Source organism: Uranotaenia lowii, unplaced genomic scaffold (assembly GCF_029784155.1).
Source record: "Uranotaenia lowii strain MFRU-FL unplaced genomic scaffold, ASM2978415v1 HiC_scaffold_195, whole genome shotgun sequence".
Lineage (NCBI taxonomy): Eukaryota > Metazoa > Arthropoda > Insecta > Diptera > Culicidae > Uranotaenia > Uranotaenia lowii.
In genome coordinates this window covers 1-10,630 of record NW_026598021.1, presented here as the reverse complement: position 1 = coordinate 10,630, position 10,630 = coordinate 1, and the positions used below count along the sequence as shown (strand labels likewise).

Below are 10,630 nucleotides of genomic sequence, written 5' to 3'. Positions count from 1 at the left end.
ACCATTTCGGATGGTAAAAATAAGACTTGTTGACTAGAGAAACAGGAAGAGGCATTTCATTTTATTTGAACTTATAATTATACCTACTTTTTGGCGCCTTAGTTCGCCATATCCTTACTCAAATGGAAATATTGCAAGACTTTACAATGAATTTGTAGCAAAAGTCAAGGGGTATGGAAAAATTAACGAAAATATTTGAATTCGAGGTGACCAATATGCATGAGATTGAACATCACTTTTTTTGAACACCTTTTAGGGATCAAGAAATTGTCGGTTACTGTGGTAAATTAAATTCTTGATCTGAAAATTTTACTTTAAAAAATGTCCCAAGGGGGGGAGGGGTCTAGGCGTTAAACCCCTAAAATTTCACCCGTTCGCACGGTCTTGACTTTTTTGCATGTTTTTAGGGAACTTGCTGCGTTGCAACTTATTTTTATATTTAAATTCTTTTTACTGGCAATCTCAAGTTTAATATCTCTAGGTAGCGAATAATGAACCAGCCCTGTTGAAGCGGATTGAACTTCACGATCCGACGTCAAGAGGGCTACCAGAAGTAAAATGGCATGTCGGTGTATCGTCCATACAACCGCTGAGAAGAAATGCTGGTATTTTCCGCGCGATCTACTAGCATTGTCTTGGCAAAAACCCGAAGCCAACCTCATGGGGGGATGCGATCGGGAAGCCTTCTTGCTAGCTGGGAAACTGAAAACCGGTCTCTTAATATTCGAGACACTGATTGGAAAAGTCGCTCAGAAGTCGAAAAAATCGTAGTCCGTAGTCGTTGGATCTACATATATAGAATCGGAAATCTAAAAATTGTTGAAGCTGGTAGTCTCCGACACGTTATTCTTGTGCATTCAGTTCGGTTAACGGGATCTTTCGGGTAGCGGAAGTGCCTACTGGTTGTTGAACCTGGTCCTTGGAGGCCAATTGAAGGTCTGCGCTAAGACGCTGGGCGGAAGTGATTGGCGCGTCGTCGGTAAGTTTATTTTACTTCTAAAATTTGTTTGCTATTCTTCCGATATTTCCCTTGAGATTGCCTAGTTTCAACAAACGAGATCCGCGCAAATTTAAATTGTCCCCCCCTGGGGTAAGAGTCCGGGCTAACTGATTGATGACCGTTGGCACATCTACTCTTAGTGGATGGCGCTTAAAAGCCGACGGTATAGTTGCGCCTTTTAATCTCGCAAGATAATTTTCGATTCGTAACAAACTAGCGCGGTTTTTCCGGTTTTTCCGAGAGATAAAAAGAACTTGTCTTCTTCTTCTTCTTCTTCTGTTGTTTAACACCATCATGGATAAAAATTGTATGCATCAGGGGACTGAGATAAACGGAGAATCATCGTCAATGATCAGACAAACTTTGCAGCCAATGATTGAATTTGTGGTAATTTGTTGCAATTTGTTAGAGAGAACTAGAAGGTTTCAGTTAAAATGAGAGAAACCGGTGCTCAGAGAGAGTGAAAATGTGCAAATTGTTGCAAATTGTTGCAATTTGTTAGGCAGGTGTGGAATTTTGATCCTTACCATTCCAAACGAAAAGGATTCTCTCTCCACTGCAACCCCTTGGTATGCATCCTGGAAAATGAAAAACTTCCGTTCCTCATTTTTCTTTTCAACATAATGTCTGATACATAGAACATGCATTGCAGATACTAATACAGCCAGGCCAACCATGTGATGTTGTTTAATTTCTAAAGTTGAAATTAAAAAAAAAAGATTGATTTAACCCGAAACTTTCAAAGTTTGACCCCAATTCGGTGATCCAATTTTGTCACTGTTAACCTTTTTTTAGCAAACAGGAACTAGTATGTTGCTTTTTTCTAGCAGACAATCTGTTTCTCACAATTGTAACCTTTCTGAAATTTTTTTTCCAGTTCTTCTTTGATCTTTGTCAATGTTTCGCAATTTTTACTGAATCTTTATTCGAACAATTTTAATTCCGATCACAAGCAGCCATCAACCGGGAATTTTAATATTTCCCAGGAAGGAGCTTAAAATAAAATTATTGACAACAACCCCCAGCCTTCCGATAATCACTTTAATGATGAGTCCCAGTTCTCTGCTTTTTGGTGGTTGCACTTTTTCATCGTTTCACTTTAATTGATGTTTTTAAAACTTTATTTTAACAGAATTTTCGTGGACGAAGTTAAAACGCGTTCGGCTCGCAAAAGGCATCGCCTACTTCTTCCATCTGAGAGAAAAATGGCCCTTTTCAAAGAAGCTGAAAGAATTTTAGGTCTGACTCAGAGCCTCTGAAACTTGGAAAATAAGACCTGAGACCTGAGACTTGAGACCTCAGGTTGTCGTTGCGTTCAAAGTGATGCTGAACGTGTGCTGTGATAAGCGCGTGCGCAAGACAATCTGCCCACAGTTAGAGGAGACAAGTTAGAGGAGAGCTTCGAGTCGCTAAGAGGAGAGATTTTTCGGAGGGAACCGAAGGTCTCATGTCTTAGGACTCAGGACTCAGAGCTCAGGTCTTAGGTGTCAGGTCTCATGGCTCGGGTTCCAGGTATCGGGAGAGAAAAATTATGCTTCTGGTTACTTAAAATCTAAAAAAAATTTCTTTGGGATTGAATTACTACAACAAAATTGGTTGAGATTGATTGATAACCTCAATTTGGAGCTTCGACTTTTAAACTAACCCCCCTTTCAAGGAGGATCGTAACGCTACATGAGGTGTTCTACACTACACAAAATATTTCACAATTTCTATTAAAATTTGATTGAATAAATAAGGTCACAATCACAAATCCATGATTCTGAAACAACTTTCATAAATTTCCTCACTCTTTGGGGGTGAAAATTGGCAGAAATTCTTATCTTTATTTTAATTTTGATATGATATTTCATGTTGTTCTAAATAAAATTGTCAACACTGAAATAAAATTGCAGGTTCCAGATTTAGAAGTCTGTATTCAAAACCAAGAGTTTTTCGCTGATTCTCATTTAAGAAAATAATTTTAAAAATATAAAGAATTTGTTACGGCAAAAATCCTGGTTTAAAACTTGGTTTGAATTAAAAAATACAAATCAGGATCAATTTCTGCACAATAAACATAATCAATAGTCTATGAATGAACAATTCTATTAAATCAGATTCAGGTTTATTATTGGGGGTTCTTGTTCAACTTTGTCTTTCAAAATTCATGGGTTTAATTGAATCATATTTGAAACACCTGTCGTTTGGCGCCCCTTCACGGAGTAAACAATTTCGATCAACAGGTTATTCTCAATTTGAATTATCATCAAAACAAGTAAAATAAGTGTGGCATCCGTCACAGAACTCACAATAAACACGTCTCCCTGTCTCTATCGGAGGCTGTTTTATTTTTATTGTTATCACCATCACAAATCATTGCGCCTCCGACCAAGATGGGCTGGGTTGAAAGCTGGGCAAACTTATCAATGCAGAGAATTACTGCTCGACAGAAAAAGTTTGCCTGATCCCGATTAGCATACCCGTTCGATGATATGGTGAGTATGAGTGAACTGAACTGAGTACTCGTTTAATTTGCATCCACCACTGATAATTGCGGGATTACTTAAAGCTCAAGACCGGCCCCAGAACGATCAGTTCCCGGCTGGATCGGAATCGTGATCGTTCGTGCTCTCTTTTATTTTAATTTGACTGTTTGAAATTGATTTGTTTTCTTGGTTAAATTTTTGTGCTCGTGTTTTTCTACTGGACGCTGAAAGCCGTTAAAATTTATAAACACAAACTGACTAGTGTGCAAAATATTTTACCTACCGCAAAGTTAAGAGCCGTGAAAAGAGTTGTTGTGTCCAAGTGAAAGTGTAGCTGATTACAAAAAAAAACCTTGCAAAAATGATGGCCAAACAGGAATCGATAGATGTGGTAAGTGTTAAAATCCTCGGTAAAATAAGAAAACATGTTTAGTCGATCAATCGTTCAGTATGAGGTGTGAGACAAATTGTGGTACCAGATTTATAGAGCCTATGGTATGAACACCCCTACAATCCGTTAATCTTTTGATCCACCATTTTGAATTATTCTTTTTCATTGTTTTGTCTCGATCAAGCGTTGATCATTATTTTACAAATTGGACCAAGTGTTACATGTGCACTTAAAAATCTACAATATTAGTGTAGTTTCGTTATTAGACTTCATTTTCGGACGCGTCGAATATTCTAGCTTTATTTTAGCTAGATTCAACAGTTCGTAAGAAAACCTAGAAGGTAGGTGATAATTGAAAACATGACACAATTTTAGAAAGCGACATTAAAAACATTCTACAATGGCTTTAATTTATTTCTTTGGATACTTTTGAACAAGTTTTAATTTAAGTTTCAAATTGTTATTTTGAATAACTTTTTAATGTGTAGCTCCAAGATTGAAGTAAGTATTTTTTTAACAAACTTCAATTATGCTTTGAGGTTAGGTACGTCAAGTGGTAGCTTCTAGTAATTTGAATTATATTGTTCGTTTTACTCTTGCATAATTCATTGTTTTCCGACAATATGTCTGTGGATTGTTTTTGATCAAGTAGGCATTGCATCGACTTGAATTTTTTTCAAAACATCTTATTATGTTTGTTTTGAGAAATTAAATTCATAAATAAGAAATATACTTACATGATTAAATAAGATCTGAATGACTGTAAACACCATTATTTGAAAAAAAAGTCTTCAAACAAACAGCTCACGTTCCGTTTCAGAGAGTTCAATCTCGATTAGAATGTTTAGTATTATACGCAGCAATAGATTGCCAGTTAATCCAAAGTCAACAAACAATATTGGCCGAACGCATGCTTTTTCTTCCACTCCACACATTCTTTCCGTCTTCGTTCTCTGTCCGAAATCGTAAATATTTAACCCAAATCAATTTGTTCCACAACATTGTGAACTAGCTGAGCCGCCTCAAGAAGATTAGTTGATAGGAACAACTTACCACTTCCATAAACGCACTCCATCGTTCGCAAATATTTGCCTCCAATCCTGTCGCACGCTCGCTAAGATTCCGTTTGGGTTGTTCCACGCCGTCGAGCACGTGTTGATAAGTGCCGATCTTCTTGTTCCATCGCCTTCTCCTACGTATTGAATCCGCAAGTCTGTTCCTTCCCGAATGGATTAATGTCGGGCGAAAAGATTAAATGATAATATTGACAAACATGTTTACACTTTCATCTGTGCCACATGCTACCTAGCAGACTGCCTAACGAAATGATTGAAAGTTTTGTTCTGCTGCCATGACGACGACTCCAATGGAAAGACGAAGCTTTACTGGTTAGAAACGAACAAAGTAGGCGCCTGACGTAGAAACACGCAACTAGGTAGCTCCGATTAGGTATCAACCCCTAATTGGGCTTCTATTTAACCCGCTTATATGCTGTCATTAGTGTGTCAGACAGTCGGGCTGGCAACTTAGTCATGGCATACTGGTGTTGTTGTAAATGCAGGTGAGCTGTTGCAGCTCTAGTTTGCTCTTTAGAGAAGACGAGACGATAGAATGGATGCAACCCAGCAATAACATTTTAAATATCCTGCTGATGATGGCTTGGCTCTGCTTGCTTGATGTTGACAAACATCGGCTTACTTTGTCGCATTAGTAAGGATTTCGAATGTGTGTAACTATTCCCAGTACTTCTAGGCCTAATTAATCAGGGTACTGTTGTTGATGCCTAAAACCGGTTGTTGGTTCTGATTTGTTTGACTTGTCCTAGTATGTTTAAATAATTTAATTGGTCGATGGTTGTTTTTAGTTGTTTTCGTGTTTTCCTCGGTTTTTTTTCAATCATAATTCTTACAGTAAGAACTTTATTGTTTAAATAAGAATTTGTAAGACTTTTCTGAAAAAAGAAAAAAAAATTACAAAAATGACAAAAAAAAAACAAAAATGTCAAAAATGACTAAAATAACAATAATGACAAAAATGACAAAAATGACAAAAATGCCAAAAATGACAAAAATGACAAAAATGACAAAAATGACAAAAATGACAAAAATGACAAAAATGACAAAAATGACAAAAATGACAAAAATGACAAAAATGACAAAAATGACAAAAATGACAAAAATGACAAAAATGACAAAAATGACAAAAATGACAAAAATGACAAAAATGACAAAAATGACAAAAATGACAAAAATGACAAAAATGACAAAAATGACAAAAATGACAAAAATGACAAAAATGACAAAAATGACAAAAATGACAAAAATGACAAAAATGACAAAAATGACAAAAATGACAAAAATGACAAAAATGACAAAAATGACAAAAATGACAAAAATGACAAAAATGACAAAAATGACAAAAATGACAAAAATGACAAAAATGACAAAAATGACAAAAATGACAAAAATGACAAAAATGACAAAAATGACAAAAATGACAAAAATGACAAAAATGACAAAAATGACAAAAATGACAAAAATGACAAAAATGACAAAAATGACAAAAATGACAAAAATGACAAAAATGACAAAAATGACAAAAATGACAAAAAATGACAAAAATGACAAAAATGACAAAAATGACAAAAATGACAAAAATGACAAAAATGACAAAAATGACAAAAATGACAAAAATGACAAAAACGACAAAAATGACAAAAATGACAAAAATGACAAAAATGACAAAAATGACAAAAATGACAAAAATGACAAAAATGACAAAAATGACAAAAATGACAAAAATGACAAAAATGACAAAAATGACAAAAATGACAAAAATGACAAAAATGACAAAAATGACAAAAATGACAAAAATGACAAAAATGACAAAAATGACAAAAATGACAAAAATGACAAAAATGACAAAAATGACAAAAATGACAAAAATGACAAAAATGACAAAAATGACAAAAATGACAAAAATGACAAAAATGACAAAAATGACAAAAATGACAAAAATGACAAAAATGACAAAAATGACAAAAATGACAAAAATGACAAAAATGACAAAAATGACAAAAATGACAAAAATGACAAAAATGACAAAAATGACAAAAATGACAAAAATGACAAAAATGACAAAAATGACAAAAATGACAAAAATGACAAAAATGACAAAAATGACAAAAATGACGAAAATGACAAAAATGACAAAAATGACAAAAATGACAAAAATGACAAAAATGACAAAAATGACAAAAATGACAAAAATGACAAAAATGACAAAAATGAAAAAAATGACAAAAATGACAAAAATGACAAAAATATTAAAAATGACAAAAATGACAAAAATGACAAAAATGAAAAAAATGACAAAAATATTAAAAATGACAAAAATGACAAAAATGACAAAAATGACTACTAAAATGACAAAAATCACAAAAAAGTGAAACAAAAAGGCTGCAAACATGGAAAAAATTGACAAAGTTATTGTTTTTTCTATTTATTTTGTCGTTTGTATAGTTACGATTTTTTTTTCATAAATTCATTTTTTTTTTCAAATTTTGGTGTCAGTGGTTTTTGAAAACAATTTTAGTCATTTTTGAAACATTTTTGGGTCAATTTTGTGTTATTTTTGTCATCTTTGTTTTTTGTGTTATTTTCGTGTTATGTGTTTGGTTTGATTGGTTTTGGTTTCATTTTGGTGTCATTTTAGTAAAATTCTTGTGTCATTTTTGATTCATTTATGTGGAATTTTTGTGTAATTTTTGTGTCATGTTTGTGTCATTCTTGTGTCATTTTTGTGTTATTTTTGTGTCATTTTTGTGTCATTTGTGTGTCTTTTATGTGTCATTTTTGTGTCATTTTTGTGTTATTTTTGTGTCATTATTGTGTCATTTTTGTTGTCAAATTACTGTAATTTATGTCATTTTTGTCATTTTTGTTATTCTTTGTATTTTTTGTAATTTTTGTAATTTTTGTAATTTTTGTAATTTTTGTAATTTTTGTAATTTTTGTAATTTTTAAAATTTTTGTAATTTTTGTAATTATTGTAATTTTTGTAATTTTTAAAATTTTTGTAATTTTTGTAATTATTGTAATTTTTGTAATTTTTGTAATTTTTGTAATTTTTGTAATTTTTGTAATTTTTGTCATTTTTGTTATTTTTGTAATTTTTGTAATTTTAGCAATTTTTGTAATTTTTGTAATTTTGGTTATTTTTGTAATTTTTGTAATTTTGGTTATTTTTGTAATTTTTGTAATTTAAGCAATTTTTGTAATTTTTGTAATTTTTGTCATTTTTGTCATTTGTGTCAATTTTGTCATTTGTGTCATTTTTGTCATTTTTGTCATTTTTGTCATTTTTGTCATTTTTGTCATTTTTGTCATTTTTGTCATTTTTGTCATTTTTGTCATTTTTGTCATTTTTGTCATTTTTGTCATTTTTGTCATTTTTGTCATTTTTGTCATTTTTGTCATTTTTGTCGTTTTTGTCATTTTTGTCATTTTTGTCATTTTTGTCATTTTTGTCATTTTTGTCATTTTTGTCATTTTTGTCATTTTTGTCATTTTTGTCATTTTTGTCATTTTTGTCATTTTTGTCATTTTTGTCATTTTTGTCATTTTTGTCATTTTTGTCATTTTTGTCATTTTTGTCATTTTTGTCATTTTTGTCATTTTTGTCATTTTTGTCATTTTTGTCATTTTTGTCATTTTTGTCATTTTTGTCATTTTTGTCATTTTTGTCATTTTTGTCATTTTTGTCATTTTTGTCATTTTTGTCATTTTTGTCATTTTTGTCATTTTTGTCATTTTTGTCATTTTTGTCATTTTTGTCATTTTTGTCATTTTTGTCATTTTTGTCATTTTTGTCATTTTTGTCATTTTTGTCATTTTTGTCATTTTTGTCATTTTTGTCATTTTTGTCATTTTTGTCATTTTTGTCATTTTTGTCATTTTTATCATTTTTGTCATTTTTGTCTTTTTTGTCATTTTTGTCATTTTTGTCATTTTTGTCGTTTTTGTCATTTTTGTCATTTTTGTCATTTTTGTCATTTTTGTCATTTTTGTCATTTTTGTCATTTTTGTCATTTTTGTCATTTTTGTCATTTTTGTCATTTTTGTCATTTTTGTCATTTTTGTCATTTTTGTCATTTTTGTCATTTTTGTCATTTTTGTCATTTTTGTCATTTTTGTCATTTTTGTCATTTTTGTCATTTTTGTCATTTTTGTCATTTTTGTCATTTTTGTCATTTTTGTCATTTTTGTCATTTTTGTCATTTTTGTCATTTTTGTCATTTTTGTCATTTTTGTCATTTTTGTCATTTTTGTCATTTTTGTCATTTTTATTACGTTTTTTTGACATTTTTGTGACATTTTTGGGACGTGATTTGTCATTTTTTGTGACATTTTTGTTATATTTTTGTGACAGTTTTGGGCATTTTTGTGACATTTTTCTTACATTTTTGTGGAAATTTAGTGTTATTTTTGTAATATTTTTGTGAGTTATTTGTCATTTTTAATTTTTTTCATTTCAATTGAGCTGAAATTTAGCACAAGTCAGTTGTTGGGGTCGGTTTTAAAAATGCTATCATGATTTTTCCCATACATTCATTGTGTGTAGACTGTAGATACCATGGATGGATAAATTTCAATTTTATTTATTTCGTGTCACATTGTCTCAGGTTTAAAAATATTCAATTCATATTCAATTTGTTATTTTGTCCAAGTACGAAATTTTTCTGACTCAACAATGTCCGAATGTTGCACAGATCGAACCGACACGTGATAAGGGTTTACCCGAAAAATCAATATTATGAATTAAAGTTGCTGCTGCAATCCCGTGCTGCAGTTTCGTCACTAACTAAATCACGTCTCACGCCTTTCTGAATCTGACGATTTAGCCACTAGCAATAAAAACAAAGAATGGATGCAAAAAATGAAGGAAATGATAGTAAAACGCTTAGCAATAACACCAATTAACGGACTGCTTAACGACTAACGATCATCACACCTCGTCCATCGTCCAGCGTTGATCATTTGTCATCATTCTTTGTGTTGTGATAAAAGATATGTTCAATTATCGCTTGTCAATCCCATTGGGTCTACGAGGATTATTACCGAGCGCTACCTAGTTTTCAGAAGAACTGTCATGCTTGTTGCAGTGTGATCGTCAGCGTCAAACTTGTCAGAGCTAATCGGCGAGGAACTTTTGATCGATACGTTTTTTCCGACCTGCCAGCAAACTTGATAGTGCTAGTCCTAGTCAGTGGTAATTTCCCATTTTGACTTTAGCTCATTAAAAGGCCGGTATAAAGCTAAGAAGCTGAAAGTGGCGCAGGTTTAGTTTCGAACGATTGATCGTCGTGTGAACACGTTATAACTTAGTACCTAGTTTAAAAGCAAAGCAAAGCCCACGGAGTAGTGGGTTAACAGTGACTGGATTTTAAATCGAAACGTTTTTGTTTTTTGTTCTGTGATATTAAAGCCGACGCTCGTCGAAGGTGGTTCCTACATCATGGAGGGTGTGGCATCAGATGAGGCGAAGAATTTGAGTATCATCTTCTCGCCGCTGCAAGAGGAAGCTGGAGCGCTGGCCAAGATGCTGAAGATCTTCGAGGATCACAAGGTCAATCTGCTGCACATTGAGTCGCGTTCGTCGACCCGAGGTCAGGGATACGAGTTCATGGTCGAGTGCGATAGCAAGTGCCAGCAGCTCGGTGCAGCGATCGAGGCCGTTCGGGAGCAAAGCGATTACTTCAACATCATCTCC

At 32.7% G+C, this 10,630-nt stretch overlaps 1 protein-coding gene across 1 annotated transcript; it reads left to right on the top strand.

The window, feature by feature from the left end:
- Window positions 1–3,580: 3,580 nt before the first annotated feature.
- Window positions 3,581–10,627, top strand: LOC129759575 (protein henna-like; the record flags this gene model as incomplete). Its single annotated transcript, XM_055757048.1, has 2 exons — window positions 3,581–3,859; window positions 10,346–10,627. Coding segments are annotated over exons 1-2 (312 nt in total), but the record flags the coding sequence as incomplete, so codon positions are not given.
- Window positions 10,628–10,630: the final 3 nt, after the last annotated feature.